The 17,112-nt window shown below is 45.9% G+C and overlaps 1 protein-coding gene across 4 annotated transcripts in view; it reads left to right on the top strand.

Moving 5' to 3' along the window:
• Positions 1-17,112, top strand: part of NRF1 (nuclear respiratory factor 1) — a 136,751-nt gene that overhangs the window by 50,733 nt on the left and 68,906 nt on the right. For all 4 annotated transcript variants that reach the window (XM_006120331.5, XM_025183218.3, XM_089778049.1 and 1 more), the window contains one exon: positions 10,265-10,496. In XM_006120331.5, coding sequence (XP_006120393.1) covers positions 10,274-10,496 — 223 coding nt within the window. In that variant the 5' untranslated portion in view covers positions 10,265-10,273. The remainder of the gene's footprint in view (positions 1-10,264; positions 10,497-17,112) is intronic.

Genomic DNA, 17,112 nt, shown 5'->3' with positions numbered 1-17,112 from the left:
AGTATCTATATCATTCCTATGCAGATGGTGAACTCTGCTTTATTAGCTGGAGCAAATAGTGGTTTCTCACATGAAATGTGTACATACATGCACACACACTTAATAAATAGAAGGCAAGAAATATCAAGAACAAAAAATCTAACAATATCAGGGAGAGCAAGAAACCATAAACAGTTGTGAAATATAAATGGGAGGAATTGGAGAGAGGTGAAATAATTTTCTTAATGATTCCTCTGCTAACATGACCAATCATGATATGGGACAGTCTCAGAAACGCCAGATCAAGACCAGGCCTGCACTTTGTGTATTGTTGGCATCGCTATGTTGGTCAGGCATACAAAGGAAAAATACCACACTGCCTACCCAACATAGCGATGCCAGCAAAACCCCATTATAAACGTAGCTGTGCCAATAGAAAAGTGCTGTTACCTGCACCCCGCTAACATAATTCAGGAAGCTGGTGTTACAGTCCCACCAGAAAACTCCTCCGTGTCAGCATACGAAGAGTCTATCCCAGGGAGTTTGCCCAGTATATCTATACTGACCGAGTGGTTGTAGTGTAGACAAGGCCTATTAGTGTGTACTGTGAACTTAACTAGAATGAATGTTGCCAATAACTAGATCAAACGTGCACATGTATCTTTGCGTACCCATGGGGGGGCTAATGTCAGTTCTATGGTTGTTCATTTACAGTCTCAAAAATGCGGTGATTGCAATTTTATAGTTGAATAAAGTGTCCAAACATTCCTCTGAAAGAGCCAGAGAAGTGGCGTTCAACCCTTGGGCCTCTTGTAGCCTATTCCACACACAACTGTGGCCCATGTGCCATCCTCGGGGCCATGCACTTAGTACATGTTTTGTGAGGATGTGACCCAAATAAGAGAGAGCTGCATATGTGGCCCACAGTGGTAAATAGGTTGAGAACTACTGAGCCAGAGCATCATGTCAAATTGCATCCTGTGGAGCTGACTACAGCCACCCTCTTTTAATTCCTCTGCGTAGTGCTATGTAGCTACGTAACAGCAGCTCTCAGACTATAGTACGGGGTCTGAGAAGCTCATGTTTTGGGAGCCAAGTTGAGACAGGTTGATGTCTTTGACAAAATGCAACTGGTGATATTGTAGCACTAAGGTACTGGCTAGAGTATCTACTGCATAGATCTGTACTATCGCCCTCTACTGCATAGACCTGCTCAACTACGTGTGTGTCATAGGCCTACACTGCTAAGAACTAAATGAGATCAAGGCTTTTGCCTTTGAACAGGAAGATCCGAGCTGTTGCTGTCAGTTTTTAAGGCCCCACACAACACAGCTTTGTCCTAGGTAGTCATGGATTTGTCAAAATACAGTATTCCACAGTGAGGCCTCTGGTTCACACTTTCCTGTCTAAATTGGGAAGATGTGTGCCTGAAAGGGATAGACCTAAAACAAGAGCTGATTCGTTCGCAATAGGAGTATTGTGGCCAGTTCTGGGCATCACATTTCAGGAAAGATGTAGAGAAATTGGAGAAGGTCCAGAGAAGAGCAACAAAAATGATTCAAGGTCTAGAAAACTTGAGCCATGAGGGAAGACTGAAGGAATTGGACAGCGTGTGGAAATTCCCTTTCTCTGGGGCTGCAGGGATGTGCTAGCTACTTCCAAGAGCAGCATAGAGTGAGGGTGGGTAGGAAGCCTGCCTTAGCCCTGCTGTACCTCCCGCAGGGCAGGAATTGGGTTTGTTTAGTTTGGAAAAGAGAAGACTGAGAGGGAACATGATAGCTGTTTTCAGTATCTAAAGCAGGGCTACTCAACACACGGCCTGCAGCCTGTGGGGCAGTTTGGGTTTATGTGGAGTTCAACACACCGTCGATGGGTGGGAGCCAAACCAAAAAAATAGTCGTCATAATGGTCTTCTGTTGATATTCATTATAGAAGTTAAATTGCTGAATTGTCATTGCTCATTAAAAGTGCTGTCATGGGTAGAAGTGGAGTAAATATTGCATTTCATTAATATCAGCAGAATTGACTTAAATGAGGTCTGTCTGTTATGTAGTCTTGCCTTAATCTTTGTATTCATGCCCGTCAGTGTGAAAGGAGCTATTTGCATATGTATTTGCATGTATCTGCAACCACACATACGTTATGGCCCTCGGCATGTGCCATGAGTAACATTGTGGCCCCCGGGGCTTCCAAAGTTGAGTAGCCCTGATCTAAAGTATCTAAAAGGGTATGATAAGAGGAGGAGGAAGACAAATTGTTCTCCTTAACCTCTGATAGGACAAGAAGCAATGGGCTTAAATTGCCCCAAGGGAGGTTTAGGTCGGACATTAGGAAAAGCTTCCTGACTGGCAGGGTGGTTAAACACTGTAATAAATTGCCCAGGGAGGTTGTGGAATCTCCATCACTGGAGACATTTAAGATCGGGTTAGACAGACACCTGTCAGGTATGATCTAGACAGTGCTTGGTCCTGCTGTAAGGGCAGGGGACTGGACTTGATGATTTCTCGAGGTCCCTTACAGTTCTAATATTCTGTGATTCTGTATAGTTTAATATTAAACATGAAATCTCTGAAGACTACATTTCCCAGTATGCAATATAGCTTTGTGATTCAAACAGCCTGCATTCTGAATTAAATGGAGCATTGTTCACAGTAAGGACAGTAGTAGACTCCAGAGACCATGCCACTATAATAAAGGGTGACATTAAGCTCTTTTGATTTGTAAAGTCATGCTTGGTCATTCCTGGTCTAATGTCAACTCTAAATTGATAAACTTTTTGAAAATGAAGAGAATATTTCATGTTGCATTGCTCTTTAAAAAAAAAAAAAAAAAAGGCCACTGGGTATCTGTATAAGAGGCAGAGTAACTGAATGGGAAAAGGCTAGGTCCATCAAGCCTATTCACTTTAAAGTAGGACTGACTGAAAATAATTTGGTTTTTGGTTAACTAGTAATTTTGAAAACTCAAAAAAATCATTTTGGATTGATTGAAGCACTTTGTTTCACCTCAAACCAAATATTCCCTTAGATATTGAGCCTTTTCTTCTAACTTTTAAAATAAAATTAAAGGTAATTTTAGAAAAGTCCTTTGACTTAAAGTCTAAACATTTGAAAATGTTTTTGAAAATGTTTCTTCATTTTCAATACCTATTCAGTTTTTAGGGTTTCGTTTTTGTTTTTTGGTTTATTTTTTAGACTGAAACAATTCACCAAAATCTACACACATTTCATGAAAAGTTCTGGATAATCATAACCCTAGTCTTTACTTTGGGGTGCTGAGCAAGCTGCAAGCTTGTGGCTGTGAGGGTGCAAGAGTTTGGGCTGGAGTACATGAGGGGCTCTCAGGGCAGGGAGGCTGGGAGTATGATGGGCTCAGGACACAGATTTGCAGTGTGTGGATGGTGCAGGAGTATTTTGGCAGAAGACTGGGGATGTGGGGGTGCAGGAGTTTTGGGGATGTGAGAGGCTCAGGACAGGGGGTTCCAGCGTATGATAGGCTCAGGTTTGGGGTCTGGGGGAGTGCAGGAGTATTATGATGCTGCAGCCAGATGGGGACTTGGCCCCAATTGGGGGATTGTTGGCCAGGCTTCATTTTTAAATAAAATATTATGTCAAACACAATGTGTTTCAGCATTGTCTTTATTTATGAGAGGGGTGGGGAATCTGTTTTGACTCAGGGGTCACTGACCCACAGAAAAGTCAGTCGGGACCACACACGTGAGATGCAAAAAACAACCCCTCCAAATAACCCCAAGCCTCACTAATGTGGTCCCAACTGTGCTGGTGGGGGAAGGGTCCTGTTGGTGGGGGGATCTGACCAGGGGAAGGGGACAGGGACAGTTTGGCTAGTACCTGAGGATCCTGGGTCTCAGGAAGCATGTAGGCTGCTCTTCCCCTCTCCCTCCCTCCCCCCATAAACAGCTGGCACACTTCCTGAAACACCCGGTCTGTCACTTGGCCCTTCCCCCTGCTGCCTGCCTGTGCAGGGGTGTGTCCGTGTCCGTGTCCGTGTCCGTGTCCCAGAACTGCATGCCAGCTCCAACATCTCAGGAAGCGCGTGCTTTTCCTCTGCTCCCCACGACAGCCACGTGCTTCCTGAGCAATTGGAGCTGGCATGCAGTACCGGGATTCCTACTCCCTTCCCTTCCCCTTCCCTCCCCTCCCCCAATCCAATCCCCATCCCGTGCTCTCCCCCAGAGCTAGGGCCTCCTTCCCATCTAACCCAATCCCCTTCCTCTCCCCTCCCCAGAGCCAGGCTTCCTTCCCCGTTCTAACCTAATACCCCTCCCCACAACCTTATGCCCCGGTCCCAGAGCCGCTGCCGCTGGCGCTACCACCACACGCATCTCCCCAGGCGCTGGGACACATGCTCTGAGCGGCCGGCTTTGAGCATGTGCAGTCTGGGACGCTGAGTGCGACCCGGCCAGCACGTGCAGTATATGACACAGTGCACTGGGGGCCATGAGCAGAACGGTGCAGGCTGGAGCACGCATGCAGCTCAGAGTGGCCTGGCTGTGAGACCAGCTGACCTGAGTGGTTCCGGTTCTGTCCCGGTTCCATCAGGAGCCGCAATTTTTTCCTTCGTGAGCTGCATGCGGCTCACGAGCCACTGGTTGGCCACTGCTGCCCTACAGCAATGGAAAACCCCTTCCTGTTGTAAGCTCCATCTACGTTGCAGGGGGTGGGAGGTAATGCCACATAACCATGGTGCCACAGCTATGCTGATATAGTCCCTGGATTATAGACATCATCTTAGCTACATATGCTTGTGGTCTGAACTCAATCTTTCTTATTTCCAATGCTATTTGGCAGCTTTCAGTCAAAGATATCAAAATGCTTCTCACGTGAGAAATCTTCCCTGAGTGCATGGGTGATGGGGTTATTCCTATGTCATGCCTAATATCAGATGGTTAAACAATTTCAATTTGATATCGGCTGCTATACTGCAGTTATCACTTTAGTGTCTGAGCTACTTCCAGAAGCACATTAAATGACATAACAAATTTCTGTTGTGTGTGGTTTGTTCTAGCCTGGTGAAGGTTCTGTAGAGACAATGTCAGAAATGAAATGTAACCCTGTTTTAACTCCCTGGGTTACTTGGGAGCAGGTCACACTCACCTGTGTGCCTGGACGCCTGATGTTTTTAATGTAAAAGGAGATCCTCAGTACTCCAGTGGTGATGTTTAATTGGGGATTCTTTATCCGCCCCCTTGCTGCAGTCCCTGGCTCCTAAAGAATATACAATTGCGGTGCCTCCACCTGGCTGGCCCTGTACACACTTAATGGTGTGCCTCCAAGAATAAAATTATTCCAGCAATAATTTGGATCTAACTCCAAGATAACACTTATAACTAATATATATATCTCTAATTGATTAAATTAGAATTAACACACCTTTACTTAACAACTTAAATAAAGTGGGTTTAACCGATTAAAAGTGAATACAATTAATTAACAAAGTACACAGAAGAAAGGAAACTCATCTATCTGGCATTTACACTGCCACCATTTATCCCACCCCAGAGAGTGTACTCCTCTGGATTCAGAGTCCCAGACGCTTGCGTGGGCGCGCTTGAAGGTCTGCAGCTGGAGTGGAGACAGCACTGGGCAGGTTGTGTGTTCATCAGTACGGGCAGGCAGCCAGCTGCACAATCCCTCTGCCACTGGAGCAGGCCCCACTAAATGCCAGTAGCTTTGGTTCCCTGGGCAGCTCACTCTAGCTCTCATTGGACAAGGAGTTAGTTTGTCTTCTGTGCTCTGTCCCAGGAAGCACTTTTCCAAACAGCCCAGTTACTCACCATTACCTCCTGTGCAGGTTTACTTAGGCCCCTCTCGGCCACAAGCACTCTCCCCTCTAGGGACAATCAACAGCCTGCGAAGCAGCCTGCTAAATCCAAGCCCCAGCAGGCTCTCCGTAACAGGCTCTAACTGCAACAACAGCTCCTGGCCTGGAAAAGGCTCCCCACCAGTAGCCTGGCTCCTCTCTCCAAAATGGAGACTACTAACTCTCTCCATGCCTGGAAGAGCCACCCTTCCCTCCTGTTTTCCCAAAGGCTCATGGGAGTTGTATCTAGGGCTAAATTGCAGCACAAAGGATCCTCCCAGTAAAAGTCAGAGGCTCCTTTCGTAAGGGAACTACAGAAATTCAAGAGTTCTGGTTCCCATTTCTCTGTTCTGACCACTAGACCATGCTTCCTTCCTCCTGCAGGCTAGGCAAGCTACATAAACTCTCATGTGAGCCATGTAATCAACCCAAGTACTTGAATACTACAGTGACCAAACCCTTCTTCCCACCCCACTCCAGGAATAAGGTCTCTGTTTTTAGAATGACACGCCAACCAGCTGTGATATAAATCAGTATCACCCTGACCTTTAGAAACTTCCCTGTGTATTACTGCTCGGACACTGTCTGATTAATAAAACTCCACCCCCTAATAATAGTTGGCACTTTCCTGCTGCTTCTCCTTCAGGAGCTCAAAACACATCGCAGAAAGCTGATAGAGCCTCACACTTTTTTATACAGTTGGTGTTGCATGTGGTGCTTGTAGTATAGTAGACGAGCTCCTAGAAGTGGTTGTGCAATCTCTCGGACATCAGAAAAGTGTATTATAAAAGGTGATAAGGGAGAAACCTGCCATGAAGATTCAAAGAAAGAAAAATGACTCGAATTAGTGTGTGCAGTTTAGGCCCTTCTGGCCACCCTTGGAAGCCTCTTCCAAGAAGCAATGGGCTTAAACTGCAACTAGGGAGGTTTAGGTTGGACATTAGGAAAAAGTTCCTAACTGTCAGGGTAGTCAAACACTGGAATAAATTGCCCAGGGAGGTTGTGGAATCCCCATCTGTGGAGATATTTAAGAGTAGGTTAGATAAATGTCTATCAGGGATGGTCTAGACAGTATTTGGTCCTGCCATGAGGGCAGGGGACTGGACTCGATGACCTCTCGAGGTCCCTTCCAGTCCTAGTATTCTGATTCCCTTCTTTTGTACTAGTAAATAAGTTACGATAAGATTGTCGTGCATTCCGTGACTTTCAGACCTCCGTGACATTTTCCACTTCCATTGGGGCTAGAGCTGCCAGCCAGCAGTGGTTCTTAACCTTACTGCAGCCTGCACTCCTTTGGTTCTCAAAATATGTTCTCACACCTCTTATTAAAAATTGTTGGATATTTAACAATTCAGTTCTTTAAACCTAAGATATAAAAATCTGGCATGTCTCGCACCCCCAGAAAGGGCATCTCGCACCCCCAGGGGGTGTGTGCACCCCAGGTTCAGAACCACTGCCCTAGATCCATCAGTGTTCTCAGGTGGCAGAAGCTGGACCCCGTCCTCCAACCCCTCAGCAGGGCTCGGGCTCTCATCCCACTCGGCTCGAGCTTCAGTCAGCTCTTGGTCCCGATTGTTTCTTTAAAAGTCAGATGGGTCATGGGCTTCCATGTTGATTGACTCTGACCTGTCCATGACTTTTACTAAAAATAACTGACCAAATTTGAACCTTATAAATAATATATCGCTCCCTCACCTAAAATGTTGACCTGAGTTTTGCTGTCATGGCTTCTGATGAGGTCCCAGGCCCTCCTATTAGGATCATAGATATAATGACTCTCTTCTTAAGTGCAGGGGAGGCTGCCCAAATGTTGGGCAAATGATTAGATTTGCCAATTGACTGGGTGGGAGAGGTTGATGGGTCTGCCTGTGCTTGCAAACCCTGGAGCCCACATTGCGCTCATGGTTACCTCAGCTGGGCCTGACCCGAGAACAAGTACATAGGACCTGACCCAGGGATGGGCAAACTTTTTCACCTGACGGCCACACCTGGGTAGGAAAATTGTTTAGAGGACCATGATTGTTGAGCTGGGTCAGGGAGTTGGAGTGCAGGAGGAGTTCAAGGTGCGGGCTCTGGCCAGGTGCTACTTACCTCAGGCAGCTCCTGGTCCACAGCACAGCCCCGCTGTCCAGCCCTATGCCGCTTCCCCGCAGTGGCTCCTGGTGGTGGAGGGGTAGGCAGCTCCTGCAGCTTCCATTGACCATGGTTCCCCATTCCCAGCCCATGGGAGCAGCAGGATGGCACTGCCAGCGGGGACAGCACAGAAAGCTCTCTGCTGCCCCTCCCCGGGGGACTCCAGGGACATGCTGGCTGCCTCCAGAAGTGGCACCGGCTCCCAGTAAGCTGTGCTACCTGACAGGTAATCCTGAAACCTTAAAAGCCTGCTCTAATTAGATCCCTTATGAAATTCCAGACCCCTTTTGTGCTGCTGTGACAGTGGGCGTCACTGTTCCTTCTCTGTATCCAGTATCATTCGCTGCCTGGCTTTGCTTTGGCCACTTTGCTTTGCCCATTGCTTCAACCAACTCTAGATCTGGATCATTAAACCTCCTGTCGATTTCCCCGTCCTGCCTGTTGTGCCTTAATGTCATCCCTCAAACCATCGCACTCCACACAATCCATGCACACACCCTTCAGCATCAGTACAGATGGCACTCTCTTATGCACCCCGGGTAACTTCCCATAGTATTGCGCGGGGGGGGGGGGGAGTCCTTGGGGGTTCACATCCGTTTCTCTAAATTATTTTTCCTCTTTAATAATTGAACAGTAAAAAGCTATCTGAGGAATTGTGTTTCTTGCACTTGGGATGCATCTGATCTGTCTTGACGCAGCAGATGCTATTAGATAGCCAGGAATGTGGGAAGGGATTTTAGAACAGACTCTTTCAGTTTTACATGGACTATTCTAAGGGCTTGTATCCCATGTTTGGTGTCCTTTAGGCTACAATGGTCTTCCGTGATGGTAGAACTCCTTGCAGTGTCACTGTGGGTCTGGGTGAAGACGAGGCTGGCACGCATAGGCTTTAGAAACCAGCCTGTAACTAAAATCTGGAAGGGGATTAAACGTGGGCACTGCGTCCTGTCTATCCCATTCGCCTTTCTGCTACCCTGTTTTTTGCTCCTCCCTTTAGCTCCAAGCTCCTTGAGACTATTCCGACCCCTGAACTTCCACTTCTCCAATACAGTCCTAGAACTGCTGCCCTCTGGATTCCGTCCGTCTTCTTCATTTAATCTCTTCTCTAGGCCACCAATTAGCACCTACTTACTGGTCATATATAGAACCTTGCTTGAGCTAGTGAGCCATATGTAGTGGTAGCATGTGTTAGTCAATGCATCGTGCTAACATCATAGCTTTAAATCCAAGTCTCAAAAAGGCCTGGAAACGTCGTCTTTGTCCACAGCATAGGTGGATACTTCCAAATCTACCTCTCCTGACACCTGACCTCTTGTCCCGGGTGTTCTGACTCCTACTCAAACATCATGTGGTAGAAACTGAATAATGTCTTTCTCTGACGCCCAACAACATGCAGGCTGTTGCTAAATCCAGATAGCTCTTCTTTTACAGATTTGTTCAACTCAGTCTTCTCCTTTCCATCCTGACTGCTAAATCCCTTATCCGAGCTCTGATTATTTCTGGCTTGGACTGCTGCAACTCTCTCTTTTTACTTCTGTCTCGCTCTGTTGAAAATGTTACTGAAAAATGTGTCTCCCACAGCTTTGACCATGTCCTGCCCTTTCTCAAATATCACTTTTGGCTTCCTCTCTCCTTCTGAATCACCCCACATGCATTCTTGCTTCCCTTTCTTCCTCCTACCTTGCCCTTCACTCCATGCAAACCTCCTCCTTAACAGATGCATCTATGTCCTGCCCTGCACACTCGTCTTCCTCATTTTTTCCTTTATGTCTGCCTGCAGTGATCTTCCACTTCTTGTGTCCTAGATAACCACCCTCTCTTCATTCACACCTCTCCACTTAAAACCTCTCCATTCACACTTCACCATTTAAAAGTCTTCCATGAAGCCTTTCAGTGGTAACAGAGCAGAGAGACTGTTATCAATCTGAGTGTCACGTAACATATGGCTTGTGCATATACCTGCCATTTCTTTGCTCCAGTCTTTCCCCCAAGCTTTTTCAGGGACTGTGTGAGGGTGGATATATTAATGTTTGTAAAGTTCTTTGAGAATATACAACATTATATAAATGCTACACATTTATTCCTTCATTCAGTGGTTCACTGCTAAGTCCTGTCAGGCAAGGGTACTTCATGAAACCATTGTGTTCGGCCATAATCATTCTGACTCGATGTCTAGAGTCTAAACAGGAAACACAATTTAAAAATGTCTCTTCTCGTTCTTCGTCAGCGGAGTGATCTGAGGGTGGCAGGAGAGGTGGGCAACCCCATTTGTATTACAGTGTATCAGTTGGTGAATGTCTGCCCTGTGATTTTTTGTCTCCCTTAACAGTAGCTATTCATGGAAGGACACGGGGTGACCAAGACGGAACACATGGACACCATTGAGGCCCATGCAGTGGCCCAGCAGGTGCAGCAGGTCCATGTGGCCACCTACACAGAACACAGCATGTTGAGTGCAGATGAAGATTCGCCATCTTCCCCTGAGGATACCTCCTACGATGACTCTGATATCCTCAACTCTACGGCTACCGATGAAGTCACTGCTCACCTGGCTGCTGCAGGTAAGCTTACTTCAGCACTCGTGGCTAGGAGCCCGATGTCCCATCATTCAGTTGTGGGTTGCAAATGCCACTTGAGTGCAATTGTGTGACTTCACCATACTGGGCGGGGGTGGTTATTGCATCAGGATTAATCACAGGGTCCTGCAATGCCAATGGAATGAGCGTTGCGGTGTTGAGTAACGTCCTGTTGACATCCACAGTGGAGGGGAAAGATATTTATCATTTGAAGTCTAGTGCTAGCAGTAGCCGATTGCTGCACAGAAAGGTAAATGAAAGGCAGAAAATGTCAGAGGGCAACCAGCCTCCATTACCAAATGAAACAGTGAGGCTTACAGAACACTATCCAAAATAACCCCATTAATCCCCCCAAACCAGACTAGGAAGGAAACGGCACCTCGTTAGTCTCACCTAAGAAGATGCTACTAATGGACCAGGGCATATTTTAAGTAGGAAAACAATCCAAAGTCTATCCAGTGGAGCTGGTACTTCATCTGATTCTATCTCCTTGAACATAAGAACGGCCCTACTGGGTCAGACCAAAGGTTCATCTAGCCAACGATCCTGTCTTCCAAAAGTGGCCAATGCCAGGAGTCCACTGAACAGGGAATCATTCTGGCTACATCTAGACTACAGGCCTCTTTCGAAAGATAGCGTCTAGACTACAAGCAGTTTTTTTGAAAAAGCGAGCCACTTTTTCAAAAGAGAGTCTAGACGCTTTCTTTCGAAAAAGCACCGTTTGCATTCCATAGCGCCTTTTTTCAGAAGAGTACTATCGAAAAAAGGCGTTATTCCTCGTAAAATGAGGTTTACCGCGATCGAAAAAACTGCCGCATGCTTTCGATTTACTTTCAAAAGAACACGGATGCAGTCTAGATGCAGGTGAAGATTTTTTTTTTAAAAAGGCTACTTTTTTTAAAAAAACCCTGTAGTTTAGACACACCCCAAGTGATCCCTCCCCTATTACCCATTCCCAGTCTCTGACAAACAGAGGCTAGGGACACCGTTCTGTCTGATAGCCATTGATGGACCTATCTTTCATGGATTTCTCTAGTTCTTTTTTGAACCTTGTTAAAGTCCTGGTCTTCACACCATCCTCTGGCAAGGAGTTCCACAGGTTGACTGTATGCTGCATGAAGAAATACTTCCTTTTGTTTGTTTTAACCCTGCTGTCTATTCATTTCAATTGGTGACTCCTAGTTTTTATGTTATGGGAACAAGTAAATAGCTTAAAATCGTGGATTGGTCCTAACCCCATTGGCCTCAAATATAACAGCAGATTACCAATCTGAGACTGGCCTAACGTCATTGATATGCCAAAGTGAAACCTTGGAGTGCACTTGCTGAATACTGGGCAACCTGTGAAGGTGTGAACGTTTACTGAATTCTTTTAGTATCCCCTGCAGTATCATGCAGTAAATGTGTCTGTGGGTGTGATACCTAAATGTGTTGAACACTTGAGTCCCTGCACTGAAGAGCCTACTGTCTAATGGGCCAAGAAGGTGCAGTACAGAGTATTGTACAGCAGAATATGCTCAGCATTGAAAATTGCCAGCTAGCTTTCTTCAAAGCCGAGGCCTGTTCAGGAGTGGGAGAGCAAGAGGCAGCTGTTGCTCGAAGGGTTGTTCAGAAGCTTCTGATGCAGTACATAAGAAAGGTGCAAGGGGGCAGTAAGGAGCCCTCCTGAGGAGAGAGAGCAGGCTGCATGTGGTAGGAACAGGGCCGGCCCGAGCCATTCGTGCGCCCCGGGAGTGCAGCACTGCCCTCTAGCGCATGTGTGACCCCGCCCAGGGCGCCTGGCGCGTGCATGACCCCGCCCCCGCCCCGTCCAGCAGCCCCGTGCGGCGTCCCCTACAATATTGCGCCCTGGGTGGTAGCCCGGTCAGCCCGTAGCTTGGGCTGGCTCTGGGTAGGAAATGGGATTTGATGTAGGAGGGTTGAGGTTGTGCAGAGCCTTGAAAGGGAGAATGATTAACTTGAATTTGATGAGTTAGAAGAGAGAAATCCAGTGAAGGGACTCAGGCAAAGAAGCGTTGGTATGGCCCTAGCTGGGAGAGGATGAGTGGATGTCCGTCTCATATGAACCACTGACCGGTGAGAGCCTGAAGTCCTTTTCAGTCAATGAAAGGTGGAACTTGCAGACCATATGAGATTTATCTGGTTTGGGTTGGCAGCCAGTTTGCTAAAATGCCTCCAGAGCAGAAGGGAAGGGTTCGTAGTTGTTCTGGAGATCTGCCAACAGAGCAGGAGAAGTTAATACCAAAAAAGAAATGGAAGAGTTGTTGCCCACACACCCTATACTCTCACCCTTTGTGTTGGAGCCACAGAGCTGGCCAGAAAACACAGATTCCATTAAAAAAAACAAACACTTGAGGTTTTTCCATTTGTTTTTGTTCTGCGTGGAATGTAATGGAGACCTTTTCCGAAAAAAGAGAGTGCAAGAGCATGTGACCGACTGACTCCAGAATCACTAATAGCTTGCCTGCTCCGGTCCCTGCTCTGCCTGATTTGAACCTAAGAACTGTTCTGATGGAAAAAGTCTTCAAAAAAATTGGCCACCAGCTCTACAGAGTCCCTCTCCTTTTTCTTAGGGGAGGGCATTAAGGACAATCTGATGCCTAGATACTGGTTTCTGAAGGGTCCATCTATACCTCTTGTTCCTTCCCCGCTGGAAGTCTGTATTCTTCTTCGAGATGTTCCTGTGGGTGCTCCACGTTAAGTTGGTGCACCACCGCCGAACCTTTCCTCCGGAGTCTTCAGAGCAGTGTCCCCGGAGCCGTGCGTGCGTGCACCTCAAGCCACACGCTTCTACTGTGCAGGCATTGCGCATGTGTGAGTTCTCCCACCCCAGTGCCTTCTCTACCGTCTCCGGTCACAGACGGAGCTTGGCAGTGTTCCCAGCCTCGTCTTGTGTTTTAGATACGTAAACTAGTTTTTCCCCAGCTCTTACCTCTAATTAGTTGGTGAGTTATTCCCTCGTTAGCTGTTATTTACACACACACACCCTGCCCCCCCAAAAAAAAGTTTTCCAAGGTTTTCTTCCCATAAATAGTCATAGTAAGCACCATGCCCAGCTCCCCAGGTTTTAAGCGCTGTTCTTTGTGTAAGAACCCTATTCCTGTGTCGGATGGACCATGCTCAGTGTGTTCGCTGCCTTGGCGAGGCTCACGTCTCACTTCACTTTTTCTGTCTCCAGCTCCCGTGTCCTTGCCTTTTTGATTCCTTTCTTTCCTTTAGACCGGGGTGGCCGACCAGTTAGAGACACAGAACCAAAATAGCTGTGGATAGAGTGCAAAGAGCTATGTATTCTATATTTATTTTTACCTATATCTGTCTATAGATAGATAGATATAGTACACAAAATGTAGTAATAAAAATAATATTACAGGACATTTTGGACAAAAACCAATAAAAAAGTCTCTAGTCACTTAAAAAATTGACGGCCAGTCTATAGATCTTCAGAGAACTTGACAAAGAACAAATATCAAATTAAAAAAAGAAAACCTTTAAAAATACAGTAATATTCTCACACTAAAAAAAGCATCCCCACCACGTATTTTAAATTTACCGTTACTGCTCTATTATGTCCTGTGAGGTTTTTTTTTAAATTAAACTGAACTGAGAAGTAAATTAGCACAATTTTAAGTGCCTGTTTCATTCCAGCTTGTTGATCTCTGGTCTGGTTTCCTCATTTTTTTTTACTTATGAAGATTATAGCTTTTTTATAGTTCTAAAAATTCAGGTCTGGCCCAGATCGCAAATATGAGAGGTTCAAAATCAAGAAGGGAGAGACTCATATCTCAGAATAATTGCTTCAGCCTGGCAAACAATAGCCTTTAAAGAAACACAGTGTAAACCAGGTACATGCTGATTCTTTTTTTGGCCTGGAATTTAAATATGTCCTCTGTGTTGGCTGCCTTATTCTGCATCCATGAAGACTTTGAGTTTAAGGTGCTTCAACCCCTCCCCCCTGCTCTAACCCAATTCCCCTCTTTTCCCCCAAAGCCAGGCACTCCCAGCCCCCCTGCTCTAATCCAATGCCCTCCCCCTCTACCAGAACCAGGCACCCCCAGCCGTCTTCCTTTTCTCCCCCTCCACTCCCGCTTTAACCCAATGCCTGGCTCCTGGAGCCGTCACTGCTATGCACTTCTCCCTCCAGGCGCTGTGGTGCGTGTGCAGAGCGGCCGGCCGTGAGCAGTCTGAGTGAGCGGCTCAGAACTACCCAAGAGCTGCATTTCTTTAAGAAATGAGCACATGTGACTTGAGATCTGCGAGTTGGCCACCCCTGCTTTAGACTATAAAGTCTTTGTCATTTTCTATATGTTAGTGCAGTGCCTAGCAAAACGGAGCTTTGACCTGATTGAGGCCTCTAGATGATCCTGGAGCACCTACCACTGTGGAGTCCTGGGCCATGATTGGGGCTCCAATGTGCCATTATAATATAAATAAAAAATAATAGTACAAATACTAACTAATGTCTGGTAGATTCATGGAGTTACCTCCTAATTCTGAAAACAATGAGTAGTCCCGGGGCACCTACACAACAGGACTCACCTCGAAATAAGCTGTGCAAATTGAGCTATGCCAATTGTGTAGCTTATTTCGAAATTGGGAGCGTCCACACAGCATGTATTTTGAAATAGAGCCCTCTTCCTCTGACTTCCCTTACTCCTCGTACAATGAGGGTTACAGGAGTCAGAGTAAGCAGTTCTCCAGCTTGACAATATTTTGACATTATTTTGAAATAACTGCCTGCTGTGTAGACACGGACTTAGTTATATCAAAATAATGTTGCTGTGTAGATGTTCTCGAAGAGACTAACAAACATATATGGATCTGGACTTATAATACTCCGGTCATTTGAAGAAGTGGGTTTTGCCCACCAAAGCTCATGATACCATCTCCATAAGAACATAAGAACGGCCATACTCAGACCAAAGGTCCATCTAGCCCAGTATCCTGTCTACCGACAGTGGCCAGTACCAGGTGCCCCAGAGAGTGGACCGAAGACAATGATCAAGAGATTTGTCTCCTGCCATCCCTCTCCAGCCTTTGACAAACAGGCCAAGGACCATTTTATCCCCTGGCTAATGGCCTTTTATGGACCTAACCTCCATGAAATTATCTAGCTTCTCTAAACTCTATTATAGTCCTAGCCTTCACAGCCTCCTCTGGCAAGGAGTTCCACAGGTTGACTACACACTGTGTGAAGAAGAACTTTCTTTTATTAGTTTTAAACCTGCTACCCATTAATTTCATTTCCATGTTTTGTTAGTCTTTAAGGTACTACTAGACCAGTGGTCTCCAACCTTTTTACACCCAAGATCACTTTTTAAGTCTCAGAACAGGCGAAGATCTACTGCCCCGCCCCTTCCTTGAAGCCCCGCCTACATTACATGAGGAAATCTAATGTAAATGTACTGCGCAGGTGCGCAGTTCAGAGAGGGCTCAAGAGCTACTCTTAGAGCCCCTGAGATCTACTGGTAGATCGCGATCTACTGGTTGGTGACCACGGTACTACACTATTTGTTGTTTTTTAAGTGTTTCCTGTTACAGACTAACTCGGCTACCCCTCTGATATAGTATCACAACCTTTTGTGGGCAAACCCCACTTCTTCAGACGAGCTCAGAAATGGGTTTTGCCCATGAAAGCTCACGATACTATATATACTTTGTCTCCAAGGTGCCACAGGATTACTCGTTTTTAAAGTTACAGACTAACACAGCTACCCCTTTGAGACCTCCCAATTCTGGCTTAGCAAAGTCACCATTAGATCGCTCCTGACATCTCAGTTCTCCTTACATGTCCTCAAACTGTGAGTTCACAGTAACAGTAATTCAAAACCAACAAATGGGGGGAACTCCCTCCCCCCAAAAAACAACAAAAAATTCTTCCTTCTCCTGTATTTCTCTGTCCCATTTTACTCAGAGGTTTGAATTAAATGCATGCTATAAAATTATAGAACTGGCCACCAGAGGGCAATACAGCAAAAAGAACTGCTGGACTATGAAGGCAGCTGCTACTTCTGTTCTCCAGTTCATCTCTCCATTTAAGACTAATTATTAATGAATTTACAATTTGCTAAAGATGTCTTTGTTCTTTCTGTTTAATTTTTGCCTTCTCTCATCACCAGATTGTCCTAATACAATACAACCGATGCCTCCCTTGCTATAGATTGGAGTTATCAAATCATGTCATATGATATTCAGGGACTTGGAGATCCAGTCTGCAGTGTCTTCTGGGTCTTGTATGTAATCTCACATCTCCCACTACACAGGCAATATGTTGCTCTGATTCTGCTTGTGGAAGGGCCAGGCTGGATTTTCTTTGTCTTAGTTCACGTGACTACCCAATTCACCACCAACAGCCAAACTATCTCAGGAGTGTTGGGCAGCCCCTCCATAATTTGCCCATTCTTCGCAGGTTTGGCAGGGATGAGAAACAACATCTGGAATTTGAATTCTATTCTTTCCATTACATGCACTTGGCACTAGTTCCGGGTCACCGATAATATGACAATATGTCTGTAGCAATTCATGTTCAAAGAGAGAGATAAACACAAGCTAACACTCTTGTACAACTGTATGAAGCATTCCCATTTTACACATGGCGAAACTG

This window comes from Pelodiscus sinensis, chromosome 1, assembly GCF_052426305.1.
Source record: "Pelodiscus sinensis isolate ZL-2025 chromosome 1, ASM5242630v1, whole genome shotgun sequence".
Taxonomy (NCBI): domain Eukaryota; kingdom Metazoa; phylum Chordata; order Testudines; family Trionychidae; genus Pelodiscus; species Pelodiscus sinensis.
Note: the sequence above shows the minus strand (reverse complement) of the source record. Positions and strands in the feature narration are given on the sequence as shown.